Raw genomic sequence first — 18,138 nt, forward strand, 5'->3', positions numbered from 1 at the left:
TCAACAAACCCCAGGCGCCAGACAAGAAATCACTTTCTGGCGTCTATGGTTCTGCAGGACACTGGGTGCACCGACCAGGGCTGCCATCTGTGTGTGTGTACGTATACATATATATGTGTATGTATGTATGTAGAGTCAATGTACAAGTTGGATAGTGTGTATGTATAAGAGTTTGGTGTTTGTGTTACTGGCGTGAGTGTGTATCGGCATACAATGTTGATAAGGGTATGCTGTTAGCATGTGTGTACTTGAGCATATGGTGTTAGAGTGTGTGTTACTGTATGGTGTTTAACTGTGTAAGTATTTGTTGGGTGTTAACATGAGTGTGTATTAGTATTTTATGTTAGTTTGTGTGTCAGCGTATGGGGTTAGGAGTGTCTGGCGATGGACCTGGGGTTTGGGGTATCTGGGAGATGGAGCAGCAGAAAGAGAGTACGGCGTTAGAGTGACTGAAACGTTAAATCTACGAAACTAAAAACATGATCTTTTGGCTGTCTCCTAGGTCCAAACCAAATTTGTCAGACCCTATTGCATAAAATATATATGTGTGCTTAACTTTTCAAGTTATTTTTCTAAATTGTGTCAAATGATAGCTAATTTTTTATTTATTTTTTGAATCTAGCTTGATGGTTCAAGGATATAAACGACCTTTAGAAGCAAAAGATTTATGGTCATTGAACAAAGAAGACACATCCATTGAAGTTGTTCCAGTATTGGCTAAAAATTGGGAAAAGGAATACTTAAAGGCAAAAAAGTGTGTTTAACCCATATGACAGGAGTGATCCCTGTAAAATAAATACACGTTAATCAAGGAGAATGTGGAACTATGTACAGCGTAGTCTAACGCTTATACTTTATATTCTAGACAACCTTTGAAACTGGTGTATTCTCCAAAGAAGCCAGAGAAACAAACTCACTCAACTGATGATGTACATGAAGAAGCCGAGGCTCTGATCATGAAGCCACAGCCGAAGGAAGTAGAACCATCCCTCTTCAAAGCTTTATACAAAACGTTTGGCCCATACTTCTTCATGAGTTTCTTTTTCAAATTTATTCATGATGTCCTTATGTTTTCTGGACCTGAAATCTTAAAGTAAGACCAAACTCTAAATGTCTGAGGTTTTATGATACAAAGTAAACTGCTTTATTCAAACTACCTTTGGGTCAGGTGTGTAGGGCGTAAGAGAATGTTTGATGCCTTTTATAGCCTGTGCGATCAGGTTTAGTAGGTGATGCATAAGTAGAAGAAATTAAAACAAGCCTTGTAAAATTATAATTATGTTATACGAGGGATAAACTGTTATTTGTATATATAGCAAAGGAGACTAGGGCTCTCGAATTTTAGATGTCTTCAAAGCAAACGTTATGTTTTCACTGTTTTTAGTGGTGTTTCCAAAACTCGTCCGCTATTATTTGTATTTTTATTTGTGTTTTGCCAATTCTATTAGCCGGTTAGCATCTGTACCACAATTCTTCTATGCAAAAAAATCTCATCAGACATCCCACTCTATTCGAAGGATCGCTGGCCCAAAAGACAGGATATCTTCTGTATAAAAATGAGTGGAAATAAATGATCCCACATAATTTCTAAATTACTACATCCCCCGCAGAATTAATTTAGCTAAAACCAAGAACTATCCATTTATGAACCCAATGCACATTTAATCCGACCACTATCCCTAGCCTGGCTAGTGCTTGTACAGGCCAAACGTCCCCTCTGAAGAAGCCTGCCATCGAAACGCGGCAGGTGGTATTGACGTAGAACAAGTACTTTTTATCTATACTGGATATCATTGCAATATTTGATCGTTTTATTTAGAGATTATATTAAAACTGTTTTTTTTTATTTAATTCAGTACTTTTAATACTATTATCACCAATTTGTCTCTATCCTACTTTCCTTTATTTGTATCACTATTTGTAGTGTGTTAATATTACTTACTGTTTAGTTGCGTGTAAGAACTTGTTTAATGATCCAATGCCAATCAGACACTTTTTTTAAATTGTATTTTATACAGGTTGCTTATAAAGTTTGTCGGAGATAAGAATGCACCGAACTGGCAGGGGTACTTGTACACGGCTCTGTTGTTTTTCTGCGCCTGTCTGCAAACACTCATCCTGCACAAGTACTTTCACATTTGCTTTGTGACTGGAATGAGACTGAAATCCGCGGTTACCGGACTGGTTTACCGTAAGGTACGAGGCACTATCTTAGTTGCAAGAGGGAAATGCTGTGCCTGTCCTATATATATATATATATATATATATCCAACATTAACGTTGCAAGTTGTGAAGGAGGCCACTCAAGTATTATGAAGTGATCTCACTGAGTGTACTCGATGGGTAACAAGTTGGTATTGAGCTGCCGAAAGGCAGAACACCTCTGATCGGAACAAGTTTGCGAGAGCACTGAGGTCTGCTTTACATTTCTTATAAGACGATCATAATGTATTATCTCCTTTTTCTTCTTTCTTTTAGGCTCTAGTGATAAGTAACTCTGCGAGGCGTACCTCCACCATTGGGGAAATTGTTAATCTTATGTCTGTTGATGCACAGCGGTTTATGGATTTGGCCACGTACATAAACATGATTTGGTCTGCTCCTCTTCAGGTCATTCTGGCTCTTTACCTGTTGTGGCAGGTAAGAAATTGTGTTTTTCCACCTGTAATGTTGCGGTGCCAAGACGTCTTCAGGGTTTCCGAGTGGTCCCCACTTCTTCTGATTTCTTTCATCCACGTAGTAATATAGTCTGTGTCAAGGACATGGCCTTCGTACCGCGTATGTTAGAGCACTGAGCCGAAGACTTATTATTATTATTATCATTATCATTATACTTATGAATTTGCTTGAGAAGTTTTGATGGAACTGTGTCAAATTGGGTTGCAGAGAACGCGCCGTCTCTGTCTAAGCCTAACAAGTAGCCCTCTAGCAGTTGTTGGGACTCCTATATTGCTGGTCCAAGATAGAATGATGTTCTCGCAGTCATATACACTATGTGATTATACAGCATCTAGAGAGCCACCTCCTCCCTAGATGTTGCAGAACCACGTCTTGCAGATGGTTTCTGTTGTTGTTCACAGTTTTTCAGGAACAGACATTAATATAAACGTCACTGGCCTTGTCATTAATATTACTTTCCTTATAATGGTCTGCTTTTTAAATGTACGCATTGAAATAATAAGAAAACGTTCTCCAGTAAGTGGGACTATATAACTAAACACAAATGTCTTTTGTTCCTCTGCTTGTAGAACCTGGGTCCATCCGTATTGGCAGGCGTTGCTGTTATGATTCTTCTGGTCCCTGTGAATGCTGTTATAGCGATGAAAACGAAAAAGTACCAGGTTTGTATTATAAGATAATATATACAGGGGGGGTTATATAGGTGGTCCCTGGAGTTTGTCCAGCTTTATTTGTTTTATATAATAGGCAGATCCGGAAGCTGCCTTTAGAATCCCTCTGTATGTTCGTGTTTCTGTCATTCTCTCTCTCTGATTCCTCCGGTAACAGGTTGATGGTTACACTCGGAATATCTTCTGTACATGGACGTGATCTCATATTAAACTTTCTTTATATGCAGAGGGGAAAAGGGTTCGCGGCTCATCCTCTTTCTGATACAGTGCAACAAAATGCTTTCCGTCTCTTCCCAAAGGGTTGATTCTCCTGTTGTTTACTAAATGAACCCAAGTAATTGCGTTAATAGAATAAGCATTATATATGTATGAAAACGCAATGTACGTTTTAATGTATATATAGTGGGGATTTTGTATGATTATTTCCGCCGTGTGGTTAAGTTGCTTATTTGTTGTTTATAAGTTCAGGCAGCCTTTGTAAAGTTGGATGAGAAGAACCTGATCATTTTGCCAATGCTGCTAATCCATTGACGAGCAAATAAGCACATGTTATACGCGGATTTAATAGATTACCCAATTTCTAAGACTACATTAGTTTATGAAATTAACTACGTAGAATCCATTTTTAAAGATCTGTCCCTATTTGGAGGGGGAGGGGTACTTTTGCTTATTGATGATAATGCCAATCAAAGACGCTACGACACAGAATTGTGTAAAGAGTTAAGTTCGCTGTGCACAGGAGAGGAAGATTTAGGATTTGCTACGAGATGATGGGAGATCCAGCGAAACGACAGCGGAAACATGAACAATACGCTTTTGAACATGAAGCACTTTATACGTACAAATAATAAAACTTTTAATTTTATTGCAAGCGCTGTAATTATGTTTTTCTATCTCGGACCCTATCCCTAGGGGCGTGATTCTGGCTGGTTTTACCATATTTTTCCTTTAACATTTTTATAGTAATACATTAATATTTATGTTCCCATGCAAAGATGTGAATAATTAGGACTGCATTAGTCCAGATTTAGCATTCCAAATCATATGTTTACCCAAAAGTGTGAGCTTTTAATGAAGCGTGAGATAGCAGGGGGTCTTTTCTTGTTGCCTATCGCGATTGCTAAGACTTGCGTGCTGACTCTATACTTATGGCCCTATTCTAGGTGGTCCAGATGAAATGCAAGGATAACCGAATCAAGCTAATGAATGAAATATTAAATGGTATCAAAGTGTTGAAGCTTTACGCCTGGGAACTGGCCTTTAAGGAGAAAGTATTGGGAATCCGACAGGAGGAGCTGAAAGTGCTGAAGAAATCGGCTTACCTCTCTGCGGTGGGCACCTTCACCTGGGTCTGCGCTCCTTTCCTAGTAAGTCGCCTACGTTCTTATACCAACTCATGCCAGTCTTTGAACCTTCCAGCCCCGGGACACCGGAGAAGCAGCCTTGCGAGGTTGTACGCTGTTAGTTGCTTTATGTTGGATGTTGAAGTCACCTGTAGTACACAAGACTATTTCGCTGGCTGCGTACGATACTTAAAATCAGGTTGATATTATGCTATGTTAGTTTAGTTGTGGGGTCTGTGCCATTGCTGTACACCAAAATGACCCATATTTTAGCGGTTTGCCCTCTACAGATACAGTCATGGATGTTTCCACCCTAAAGTTAGGGATTAATGAATAAGCCACCCATGCACTTGGTACGAAAGGTGAATATATAGGTAATTATAATAAACATGGTGTTGTACAAAGTTTAATGTTGGCTTCAAACATGTTTGTTTCCCATGCGTTAGGTCTTTTGTAACATACATACATACATACATACATACATACACACATACATACACACATACACACACTTAAAAAATGATCACTCCCTTTTATCACTATATCAATGGCCGCATAAGATCAATGTATATATTTGATTGTGTGTAGCAGCCTAGTTAGGTATACTACAATAAACGTATGTGATTAATTCTATCCTTTCTTGTATACAGATCAGGGCCCAGTCACTGTTTTTGCAATGCAACAGTTAAAAGGGACAATATGTATTCCCTACTACTAGTAAGGAAATCTAACAAATATATTATGCCCCAGTTAGGGTAAAATATGTATTGTTCCATTTACAGGTGTTTATAAGGCGAACGTTGTAAATGGAAACTTCACTCGGGCTGGGTTCATGTTTACTTTATCTCGTCTGTCTTCTCTCATCCTTACGCTGAAGTGGAGTGGTGGGATTTCGGCTGGGGAGGCGAGGGTTCGTGTCTAAATGTGGATACTCCAGCGTGAAAGCGATGCGTGAACGTTCTGCGGTATTACATTTCTGGACATGGACATGGTTGGGGTGACGCACGGTGGCGTGTAATACCGTCTGCTTTATTTAGTGTGTGTATAGGTTAAATAAGATGTCTGCTCATATCCCTTGAAGCCTTTACTTTGTAAATGTCAAATCTGCCCTGTTTTTTTAATTATTATTATTATAAGGCTAATGTTGGTGGATTTAGTTTAATTTGGCCCTGTGTCGTACATAATCAAATCTGTGAAGCGTCATTTAGGTAATTTACCCAAATTAAAGGGTCAGTTAACTACCTCAGACACCCCCTGTAAAGGAGAATACACATTAATCTACTCCAGAAACCAAAAAAGTAAATAAAACTCGCACCTATGATGGCGGTGGAAGCCCTGCTGCCGCAGCTACGCTCCTGCTCCATGGTCTGATGTTTGTTGCCGCTGACAGGAAAGCGGCTCCATTAAAAGAATGGGTATCGCTTTCCAGGCATGCGCAGCCGGGTTTCCTGCTGGGCAACTAGCTGAGGGGCATGAGATGGGAAAATGCATGTGATGAGTTCTGCAGAATCCCCTGCATTTGCAAAAGGGACACTACGATAAGTCAGAGGGGCCACGCAGCTGCCGTGTGTATAAAGGCTGGAGCGTCCTTTTCACCATGTCTCACATGACTGGGGTTTGGGTCTTTACATCGGGAACGATGGGCTGACTGGATGGGCTGACTGGATGGGCTGACTGGATGGGCTGACTGGATGGGCTGACTGGATGGGCTGACTGGATGGGCTGACTGGATGGGCTGACTGGATGGGCTGACTGGATGGGCTGACTGGATGGGCTGACTGGATGGGCTGACTGGTTCCCATCTGCCGTTGTGTTCTGTGTTCTTGCAGGAGTTACGGGAAGCCATGTTTTAACTCCTTACCTCTCGGTTACAAAGTATTGGTTGAGTAACGGCTTTCTCAATGATCTGTGTATCATCTTGCACCCTGGTGGTTTGGTGATGCCTGTCGTTCTAGTGACAACAAACCAAACATACTGGTTATCTTTCATTATGTGTTCTTTGGTTTTCATGAGAGAAGACTAGACGTGACCTGGATATATAATTGTGTGATTAACCAGGGAACCTGAGAGGGGTTTATTCAGCGGGTGGGTAAGCGTTTCTACTTCCCGGTTTTGTTATTCATTAAGTGTCGAACCCGGTGGCTTCTCTTGCCATGAGTGTCGAGTGGCCCTGCGTAATGCGGTTTATTCTGTGAGATGGCCTTTAATGATGCATACAAAAGTCAGGGAGTTAAAACAATTTATCGCAATTTAAATAGCAGTACTCTCCATTTACTGAATAAGTCCCTTGTTCCTGGCTAACTAAAGTGCTGTAGAGAAGCGCGCGGATCTGGACGACCGGATCTATCCAACGTGGCGATAATACCCGCTCTGTTTTCTTCACAGGTTGCTTTGTCGACGTTTGCGGTTTATGTTCTGATCGACAAGAGCAATGTCCTGGATGCGGAAAAGGCTTTTGTTTCGTTGGCCTTGTTTAATATTCTCAGGTTCCCGTTAAACATGTTGCCGATGGTTATCAGCAGCATGGTGCAGGTAAGACTGGCTTTGTATGTTTGTGCAAAAACGGAGCAGATAGTTGCTCTTGATCCAAAAGACTACAAGAAGAATGCATTTGTTTTTAAACTCTTTAAGAAGAATGCATATTAAAGTGCATGTGATTAGTTTAGTGTAATGCACAAAACAAGAGAAAAAGCACTTGCACAAGGCTACAAACTCTTAATTCTACCTCCGCAATCCGGCATTTTTGATTGGCTGCTTGAAGCCGTCGGTCAGGGGCAGGAAAGTACTTCTGTTGAAATCAATGGGAATATGTCCTGTCGCTGATTGACAACTTAACTAGCCAATCAGTGGCAGAAACGTGCTGTCATTGAAATCGATGGGAAGACTTTATACATGCGCACTGGAGCTGACTTATGACTAGTACATTATGTGCTGGGAGATGCGTTCCGCCAAATACATCTTCTGCGGGGCATTTAACGGGGGATGGGGTAATTCAGCCAAGCCAGGGAGAAATTCAAAGGCACCATTAAGATATCCTCTGCATTGACTGGAGTGCCCCTTGAAACTTTATGAAGTTCATGTTTATTTGTACCAGTGTATAATTCACTCTTGTAAAATTAATTCCTAATTTTTGGTGATTACAAAACTTTGGTGTTCTGAATTAATCTGGTGTGTGTACATATATATATATATATATATATATATATATATATATATATATATATATATATATATATATATATATAATTATTTTTTATTTTTTTTTTTCTTTCATAGGCAAGTGTATCTTTAAAGCGTCTGAGGGTATTCTTATCTCATGAAGAACTTGAGCCTGAAAGCATCGTTCGAGAGCCTCTGAAAAATTGTAAGTTTTTTTTTTTGTTATTTTTTGCCTAAAACTAAGTTCTTACCTTAAGACTACTTGCACCATTTTGTTTGTCCAGGTACATCTAGAGCAGGAACTTCAAGCTCTGCCGTGGAGCTAAATCCATGTTTTAAGATTTCTTTCTAATCAATCATTTTGAGATGCGTACCATCAAGGGGTTAAATGTTCAATATCTGGGTGTGCGTATCTGCTCTGATTGTAGCATTGATTATCAAGTGTGAGCAGTTGTGTCTGTGCGTGTGACATAATCAGAGCAGATACGCACACCCAGATATTGAACATTTAGACATAATCAGAGCAGATACGCACACCCAGATATTAAACGTTTAACCCCTCGATGGTACCCATCTCAAAATTGATTAGAGAGAAATCTTAAAACATGGATTTAGCTCCACGGCAGAGTTTGAAATTAAGACTATAATCCGTGTGAGAATGGACCAGTAACCTGGCCAAGATATATATACATTTTTAATGTACTTTTATTGAGTGCAGCTCACTTACATATATGGAAAATAATGATTTTGCTTTCTCTGAACTCTCATCTTAGCTGGGGCCAGTATTGACATGAAGAATGCTACATTCTCGTGGTCTAGGAATGACCCTCCCTCGCTAAAAGAGTAAGATTATTTGTTTATTACATTTTTATACCTTAAATTGTTTTATTTTTTTGTTATTTTGTTGGGGGTATGATGACTCATACTGTGCAGAGATCCACAATAACACATGAAAGGTTTGCAAATACACAATGTATGGTTCTATTTAGCCACGAATATGAAAGTAAATCTGTTTCAAATAAAATAGTGTAAAGCTAGCTGTAATGTTTCCATTTTTCCCAAAACCTCATGTTTTTTGAAATTCAATAAAAAAAAAAAAATGAACATCACATAGAAAGGTGCTCCATTCTTCAACCCTGCCTGTCTCACGTCTTTGAATCAATAATGATGAAGTTATATGAGAATATAGATAGATTGTTGTCGCTTAATAAATAAAAGGTGGTAATAATTTCACCACATTAACGTACACGATGGGTCCGGAACATGTAAAAAGGAAAAGGCACTTCTTTTATATCGATGCATTTTTTCAATGTACTTTTTTTGTATGATTTTGTTTTGTATATTTTTTTTTTCGTTATGCAAACTTTACAAATGAATGTTGTACCAATTCTGCAGAATTAACGTTGCTATCCCAGATGGCTCCTTGGTTGCAGTTGTTGGCCAAGTAGGCTGTGGAAAATCTTCCCTCCTGTCTGCTCTGCTGGGAGAAATGGAGAAGAAAGATGGCTACGTAACTTTAAAGGTATGTTGGAGAAGTCATTCGGATTTCTGGAAAACCTGCTAAATCTTCTTCTTCAGAATTCTTCTTTTCCATATTACTTTGTGAATATTTTAGTACAATGTTTTTTCCCCCATGCTGAATTAATATTCCCCAATATTTTATTATAGCTTCTAAATACTTGGAGGTTGCGTTTCTAGTTAATGGACAGCGAGCCGTAGCTTCTCGGTTTATGCCGTTCTCCGTTTAGCGTAGACATCTGCTCTCTTCCAGTTCTAAGCCCCGAGGGAATGTAAACATGCATAGGATAGGTAAAAGCGTATCAATCCAGAATGGAAGACAAGACAAACGACGGATTACATTTTGAGGTTCTTACAGCCGGAAAAAAACTCTAGATTTCTATGTCTTTTCATTGGGTCCTTTACGTCGATTCTAAACGTGGTAATTTAGATTTATCACGTCTGTCATAGCGGTCATTCTGCGACAGGACGGTGAAATGGCTTTATCAGAAGCTGCGTGAATATTTCGGTTGATTTTCCTGGAAGCATCCACAAATGGTTTAGAAAGTTATGTACACTGCTTACTCTAAACACCCCGGCAATCAGTTGAATTATTATTTCGTTCCCACTGAATATTTCTCCTTTCGGTATGATGGTGTCTACGCATTCTAGAGTGTTCTGCCATTACTTTTTGTGGTTCTCTGTTGTCAGTGTAGTAATATTATTCCTTTGAATGTTTCATGGGGACATGACGACAGCAATGCATAATCACGAGCGGACCCCCCAGTGCTAAACTGTGGTCTTTTCACTTCACAGGGGTCTGTGGCTTATGTTCCCCAACAAGCCTGGATACAGAATGCATCGCTAAAGGATAATGTCCTGTTTGGACAAGAGAGCAATGAGTCAATGTACAAGAAAGTAATAGAAGCGTGCGCGCTTCTTCCTGACTTAGACATTCTGCCCTCTGGAGACAGGACAGAAATCGGAGAAAAGGTTAGAATATTTCTATATGCCCGGAAATCATACTTGGACATGCTGGGTTTTTCGGTAATTAGTTGTGAAAACGGTTCATCGCGTTTCTGTCCTAAAGGTTACTGTTCTGCTCCCTTACAGCTGTATGACGATGCTCGCTCGTTACAGAAAGTTCTTTAAATATTGTTAAATTAATCAGAACGGGCTTGAAAGCCATGCTGGAGTTTAAAAATAAATATGCTTTAATCTCCAGCAAGTCTTTGAGCCGCATAACCATAGCTGGAGATTCCTGGAGCGTCAGCGGGTACCGATTGTAGCTTCCACAGTAACTGCTCTTTGAAACGGCGGATAAGAACATTTTATATCCATGAAATGTCAGAAATACGTACTCTGCTTAGCACCAGTGGGCTGGACAGCTGAGAGTGGAACAACCTTAAAAAGCAAAAACATTCTTTGCTCCGGCCCCGCAAGCTAGACTCGCAAAACAGTTTTGTTATAACTTTCCATGACATCTTATAATGAATGCCCCAATATGATAAACATCAATTCTTGATGCTAAATCAGTTCCAACAGATATCATTGTTTGGCTTGATGATAGAAGAAAGATTGTTCTTAAAGTAAATCTGTATTCTCTTGTTTTCCAAGGGCGTGAATCTATCTGGAGGTCAGAAGCAGAGGGTAAGCCTTGCCCGTGCAGTTTATTGTAACAGTGATGTCTACTTGCTCGATGACCCCTTGTCTGCTGTGGATGCTCACGTTGGAAAACACATCTTTGATCATGTTATTGGACCTAAGGGGATTCTTAAGGATAAAGTAAGTATCAAGTCCCTGTTTAATGTACTTGTAAAACTTTAAGGCTTAGGGCATTTCTTTACCAGTAGGTTTCCATCTTTCCAAAGGTAGAATTTGTTACTATTGTTGTATGTTGCGGAATGCGTACATGGAATATAAATTGAAAGATTACCTCTTAAAACCCAGTGACTTTGGTTGTGTTAAAATAGACATCACTATCTCTGCAAAATGGACACCGAGTCATATAGTTTTGATGGCAGCTTCACTTGCTCAATTTTAGTTTAGTGGCAAATGTATGTATACAGAGCTGAGGGTTCGTATGATCAGATATGTGTGTTTATATCGGTCAGACCCAAATGTTTTGGTAGACCCAGGCTTACAATTTACAAATATTTTCACACCTTCTTCTTATGAACAGACGCGAATTCTTGTAACCCATGGTGTGAGTTATCTGCCACAAATGGACTCCATTATAGTGATGGTTGAAGGGAAAATTACTGAAGTCGGGTCCTATCAAGAACTTTTGAAACAAGATGGAGCATTTGCAGAGTTCCTCCGTACATACGCCAACGCGGAACAAAACACGGAGCAAGGTAATTCGGTTTCGACATGTATTATAAGATCAAAATGCAGGCTGGATATTCTTGCAAGCGCGTAGGGTTTGGCAAGCAACTGTCTGGCTGTTGAATTATGACCTCCAATGATCCTCGGCTACTCTTTGAGCCGTCAGCGTTGGGCTGAACGAAGATCTTCAGAATAGTACTCCAACAGCTTAAGAGTTAGAATCTGATTTAACGTGTCTTCTTTATAACGGGCTTGGAAAGGCTGAATGTACAGAACCCTGTCGCAGTTCAGACATCACTGGTTTTGTGTGTTTCATGGACAGAAATGTGTCCTCACCTAATTTGTGATTCTTTGTTTTGTGCTGCCATGACCACAGACAGTACAGAGGTTGAAGAAGAGGAAGGTTTGTGATAACGCATGTTGGTGCCTGCTACTTTAATGCATGTAGTTTTTAGGATGTTCTTCTGTTAGTAAATGAATATTTTTTTGTATCCCGTGACTGCATGAAGGTAAAAGCTCAGGAATGTGAGCTAAGATGGAAAAGGGCCGAGTGGGGGTTTATATCAATGTGTGTGTGTGTGATATATTAATGTACACGCACAGTGCTGTAGGTATCCTGAATGCAACAAGGTTAAATCAAATTTTGTTTTTGTTTTGCCTTCCCTTCACCGCATAGAAACTCCAAGTCCATCTGAAGAGAAACATCTGGAAAATGGCATCCTATTTAGGGAGAGGAATGAGAAACTCCTGCAGAGGTGAATAAGAAATTAACATATGTTTTGCGGGGGTGTAAGCAATGCATGTTCCTGCCCTGCCTGAACATAGGATAAATCTGCTGTTCAATAAATTACATTTCAATATTAACACTTTCTTCCATTCGCTGTCAGAATGGAAGAAATGTTCCTGTATGGAAGATGTTCCCTGTGCACTAGCTCAGGCGCAGCGAGAGAATGATTTGTTTGTACAGAATTCTAAACTCCTGGGTTTTACCTAATTATCACTGCCACACTTTTTAATTTATTACCAATATTTTCTTGCAGGGCTTTGAATGTTTAATGTTTTTTTGTTTTGTTTTGAACAGACAACTCAGCACTTCTTCAGAAACAAGCAAGAGTATTCATCAAAACAGCACGGCGGATTTGAAGAAGCCAGGAGCTGAGAAAGAAGACTGGAAGCTGACGGAAGCAGACAAAGCAAAAACCGGAAGCGTGAGTTTATCTCGAAATTTGTACACTTGGGGCTTTTGCCCCTTTTTAAATGGAACAGAACACCATTCTTACTTTATTGATGGCTTTCTGTGTATTGAAAGTGTTTTGTTTTTTTTCTCAAGAGGGGGGGTGCATTCAGGCCAGCCCCATACCCAACGCATAGTCAAACCAGCAAGTAGTCTTTAAAATAAATACATCTCTGTACATGAACTATGCATTATGGTGGACTATCTCTCAAGGCTGACCCTTCGTAATGCACAGTGAAGATAGGGAGTTGGATGGTTCAGTGAATATGCGCTTGTCTGGATCATTCCATATATATATAATCAGTTGTGCCCTAGTGGAAGCGGTAAATTTTTTGATGGGTATAGTTTTTATACATTTCTTATTTCTTTTTATGATGCTTTTCTGTAAGTTTTATCCTAATGCTTGATTAAATCTTTTTTAATCCAGGTCAAGTTTACAGTGTTCTGGGAATACATGAAGGCTATTGGACTCATCCTCTCTTTCATTAGTATCATCCTGTTTTTGTGCAACCACATGTCCTCATTGGCCTCCAATTACTGGCTCAGTCTGTGGACGGATGACAAGGTCATTAATGGAACCCAACAAAACACAAAAATGAGACTCTCTGTTTACGGAGCACTGGGAATGTCACAAGGTTTGCCCAAAAACAATTATTTTCTAATGATTTGCAATAATGGCGCATCACATGCCCACCGAAACCGATGTTTGATCTCGGCTTTTATACTTAACACGTAAATAACTTATAGTTATTACATCCTGATTGGTAACTACAGGAAACCAGTTGATTTATTTGGTGTTGTTGAAGTTCTAAGTTCAACAACACCAGTTGCTGATTCAATAAAATAATTGCATCCCTTATAACACAAGTACAGTAAGCACTGGCCAGTGCGTAAATTACACCCAGCGTACGGGTGGCACAAGGATTGCCACGTTGCCCAATATACAATTTTTATATGTCGTTTATCGGAATGTGTTAAATGCTTTACAACTTCACAGAAGGAAATTAAGTAATTGGGAATGTTATACCTTTATTAACTTCATATATCCTTAATACTCCAGGGTGGCACTTTACATCTACTTCTCAGCGACGTATGGAAATTAAAATTATCTGGGGAAAATGTCGTCACCTCGCTTTCCCCCCCGCAGTCTTGGGACATTCCTTGGGATGTTCATTGCGAGTGATCTGCACAAACCGTTCATTCTTATCATTTTCTCCATGTTCCAGGTATTGCTGTTTTCGGATATTCCACCACTGTGTCTTTAGGAGGGATTCTTGCATCCCGGTATCTCCACATGGACCTGCTGCATAACGTCCTCCGCTTTCCCATGAGCTTTTTTGAGCGGACTCCCAGTGGGAATCTGGTGAATCGATTCTCAAAGGAGATAGACACCATTGATTCTATGATTCCTCAGATTATTAAGATGTTCATGGGATCCTTATTCAATGTTATCGGAGCTTGCGTAGTAATTCTCATCGCGACGCCTATTGTAGCTGTCATTATCCCACCACTGGGCTTAATTTACTTCTTTGTACAGGTAAGAAAAAAATCTTGTGAATAATTTAATAAGATGACTGAATAATGCAGACTCCGTTCAAATACAGAACCGTTATTTGCTGCAAAAGCCGCATTTACTATCATTTTACAAATATCCTACATTCTGCTACTCTCAACGCTAAAGAAACTGAAGTAATGTCTTTTTGGGTTTAAAACAAGCAATTTATATATTACAGGGAAGGTACCCTTTTGTCTGCAGTTCTTGGCTCTTTTATTATTTTTGGAACTGATCTGACCCACCAAATTATTGCCTGACTTCTGCACCAACTATTAAATTCTGATCCATGGTGTAAGAAGAGGTCACTTGGTAGATATGTTTTTAATGAGTGATTTTTATCTAGTAGCTAGCCTACAGTAAACTTTTTTTTTTTTTTTTCTTTTTTTGCAGATTTGCTGTATAAAATGTATCATTTTATAGACCTGTTTTTTTTTTTTTGTTTTAACTTTAGAGGTTTTATGTGGCTACGTCGCGGCAGCTGAAACGTCTGGAGTCCGTGAGCCGTTCCCCTGTATATTCCCATTTCAATGAGACTCTTCTAGGAGCCAGCGTTATCCGTGCATTCGGGGAACAGAAACAATTCATAACGATCAGTGACTCGCGAGTGGATGAGAATCAAAGAGCTTACTACCCCAGCATTGTCTCAAACAGGTATCTTCCGAAACAAGCGTGTTGCGTCTTCTGTTCTGTGTATAAAGTATCCTGTTTCAGGGGTGTGCTGTTTGCCGTCGAGTGACATTGGTGTGGTTGTCCATGTGTTTATTCCCAGGTGGTTGGCCATTAGACTGGAGTTTGTCGGGAACTGCATAGTGCTCTTCGCCTCCCTATTCGCTGTGATCTCCAGGTATACGCTGAGCCCTGGATTGGTTGGCCTCTCCATCTCCTATGCTCTGCAGGTAAGCTCACTACACCACCTTTATGTTTGATCATTTTTTTTATTTTTATTTTTTGTAGTAAACTTTTTTTACATCCTCGCTAAATGTATTATGTGGTTTGGAAATTTAACATTCCTTAACCAGGAAAAAAATATTAAAGGGAGATAAAGGGTATCAGTCTATAGTGACACCCCCACTATAGAAGAATGCATACTAAAGTACTCAGTGAGTACTTTATTTTATGTTTGTTTTTCAAAATATTTGCATAGTAAGCAAAAATCTCTTGCCTGCCTCAGAAGGTGCATTCCACCTGCAGCGTCTGCACCTTTTTCTCCACCAGCCAGCTGTTTTAGCCACTGATCAGTGTGCAGGAAAGCGATCCCATTGAAATCATGGAAGGCCTTTCCACGCATGCTCACTGGGGGCCGAACGGAACACTGGATGCAGCATTCACCACAGCTGGCTGGATGTAAGCATATAGTGTGCAGGAAGGTGTGTTCGGCTGAACACGTCACCTGCAGGGCATCTATCTGCCGGGTGTAGAAAGGTACACGTGTATTTAGGGAGATTCTGCACCTCACCCCCCCCAAGCATTTGCAAATATTGTTACGGTTTCTGTAGCTCTAGTACAGGGGTGTCCAGGTTTTTTCTGCAGTGGGCCGCTTCATCAGAATTGTATACGTGCGCGGGCCGCACTCATTTTTCACTGTGACAAAAAATATGGCCTTTAAATGCAGATTAAAATAAAGTAAAATGACACAAAACCTTTACTCTTCCTCTCACTGATTTCTGGGCCTTGAAAGTTTTGCGACTACAAATTCAGGATTCCCTAGATTTATTCTAGGGATGAACTAAAATGAAAATTCTGGACCAAAACATTCAAACAAATGACCCCCACCTTTAAAAATAATAATAAAAACTCACATGTTTAATAAAAGTAGGTAACACACAATTGGACAAAATTAGCAATATGACTTGGCATGATAGGAGTGTGATTGCTAACAGCAATCACACTCCTATCATACCCAGGCAACCAGTAAATGCTGGTACCTAGGCATGATGGGACTGTGCTCGCTGTTAGCAATCACACTCCTATCATGCCAAGTCAGCCAGTACATGCTGGTACAGGGTGGCTGTAAGTGATGTGCAGACCCCATACTGCTGGCAGCATCAATACACAAGGGGGGCAGCTAGCCAGGTTTCAGCATGTACTGGCTGACTTGGCATGATAGGAGTGTGATTTCTAACAGCAATCACAGTCCCATCATGCCTAGGTTCCAGCACTTACACATCCATCCAGTAAATGCTGGAACCTAGGCATTATGGGACTGTGATTGCTGTTGGCATGATAGGAGTGTGATTGCTAAGTCAGCCAGTACATGCTGGTACAGGGTGGCTGTAAGTGCAGACCCCATACTGCTGGCAGCATCACTACACAAGGGGGGCAGCTGGCCAGGTTTCAGCATGTACTGGCTGGCTTGGCATGATAGGAGTGTGATTGCTAACAGCAATCACAGTCCCATCATGCCTAGGTTCCAGCACTTACACATCCATGCTAACACACACACACACACACACACACACACACACACTCATTTATTCATATAATCATTCATTCACAGATTCATTCCCTCAATCACACACACTCATTCAAACACCCTCCCCACCTCCTTACCTGCACTGCAGCTCCTCGATGTCGCTCACAGACTTCAGTAGGGGGCGCGGCCTCCCTCTGCCTTCTCTGCTAAAGCACAGAGGAAGTAGGATGTCACGTGAACTCCGCTTCCTCTGTGCAGTCCAGAAGACCCTCCCACAAGTAAGTAGCAGGGCTTGAGGTGCGGCTCTCGTAAGATCGGTTGCCCTGGCTGCCAATCTTACGCGGGCCGCACCTCGAGGTCTCGCGGGCCGCACCTCGAGGTCTCGCGGGCCTTTTGCCCGCGGGCCGCATGTTGGACGCCCCTGCTCTAGTACAAATAAATCAGAATTCCTTGCCGCGACTATTTGGAATGATTACAAGTACCAAATTTGCCTGCCAGTTATGCAAATTGTGCAAGAAAAGCAAAGTTACTGAAGTGTTTTAAGCAGCTGTTGTAATATCTGTTATTTAACAAACCAATTAGCCTCATCCACAATTTAAGTAAACCGTCTGTGTTCTGTTTGGCATTTATTCATTCAATATATTTTGCAAGACATAACCAGCAAATTTATTTTTTTTTGTACAATTTAATTATGACCTATTTGGCCTATTGCTACAGAAATACTCCTTCATATAAGAAGCAAGGAATAAGACTCTTCTTGTCGCATCATCTTAAACCGATTTATAATTCGCTCCCAGTCATTCAGCAGAGTTTCCAAATCGTGAAGCCCCTTCTTGCTACTATTTCTGCCTGCAGATATATACAGAAGCCGTTTGAATGGGGGCACTGCGGATTGTCATCTCAAATGCTTCTCACGTCATGTTCAGAATCCACAACTTTCCCTGGAAAACTCTTTTGGTTACACTGTTTATACACAAGGCTGTTTTTAGCTGTAGGGAAGTATGTGTGCGATGTCTACCCTGGCAGGGTCTGCTTTATAAAGCCATAATCCTGTTCTTCTAAATAGACACATCCATTTACAAAAACAGCACATTCCAATTCGACTCGCATCCTGAATGCAGAGTCCAAATTATGCATGAAATCCTTATAAAGTAATGCATCTCAGAATATATTAGATATAAGATATATATATATATATATATATATATATATATATATATATATATATATATATATATATATATATATATCATATTTCC

General features: G+C 40.2%; 1 protein-coding gene across 1 annotated transcript in view; it reads left to right on the top strand.

Annotated features, from left to right (window-relative positions):
• LOC149278311 (multidrug resistance-associated protein 1-like) overlaps positions 1-18,138 on the top strand; it is a 34,427-nt gene that overhangs the window by 11,758 nt on the left and 4,531 nt on the right. The window contains exons 8-26 of the mRNA XM_089502148.1: positions 623-754; positions 866-1,093; positions 2,019-2,196; positions 2,479-2,640; positions 3,249-3,341; positions 4,514-4,717; positions 7,079-7,225; positions 7,970-8,057; positions 8,626-8,695; positions 9,248-9,374; positions 10,166-10,342; positions 10,967-11,134; positions 11,532-11,706; positions 12,354-12,432; positions 12,759-12,885; positions 13,339-13,546; positions 14,138-14,448; positions 14,918-15,117; positions 15,236-15,362. Coding sequence (XP_089358274.1) covers positions 623-754; positions 866-1,093; positions 2,019-2,196; positions 2,479-2,640; positions 3,249-3,341; positions 4,514-4,717; positions 7,079-7,225; positions 7,970-8,057; positions 8,626-8,695; positions 9,248-9,374; positions 10,166-10,342; positions 10,967-11,134; positions 11,532-11,706; positions 12,354-12,432; positions 12,759-12,885; positions 13,339-13,546; positions 14,138-14,448; positions 14,918-15,117; positions 15,236-15,362 — 3,001 coding nt within the window. The remainder of the gene's footprint in view (positions 1-622; positions 755-865; positions 1,094-2,018; positions 2,197-2,478; positions 2,641-3,248; positions 3,342-4,513; positions 4,718-7,078; positions 7,226-7,969; positions 8,058-8,625; positions 8,696-9,247; positions 9,375-10,165; positions 10,343-10,966; positions 11,135-11,531; positions 11,707-12,353; positions 12,433-12,758; positions 12,886-13,338; positions 13,547-14,137; positions 14,449-14,917; positions 15,118-15,235; positions 15,363-18,138) is intronic.

The sequence above is a fragment of the Sceloporus occidentalis genome, unplaced genomic scaffold (genome assembly GCF_023333645.1).
Source record: "Sceloporus occidentalis isolate IW3139 unplaced genomic scaffold, rSceOcc1.0.p SCAF_195, whole genome shotgun sequence".
In the NCBI taxonomy this organism is placed as follows: Eukaryota; Metazoa; Chordata; class Lepidosauria; order Squamata; family Phrynosomatidae; genus Sceloporus; species Sceloporus occidentalis.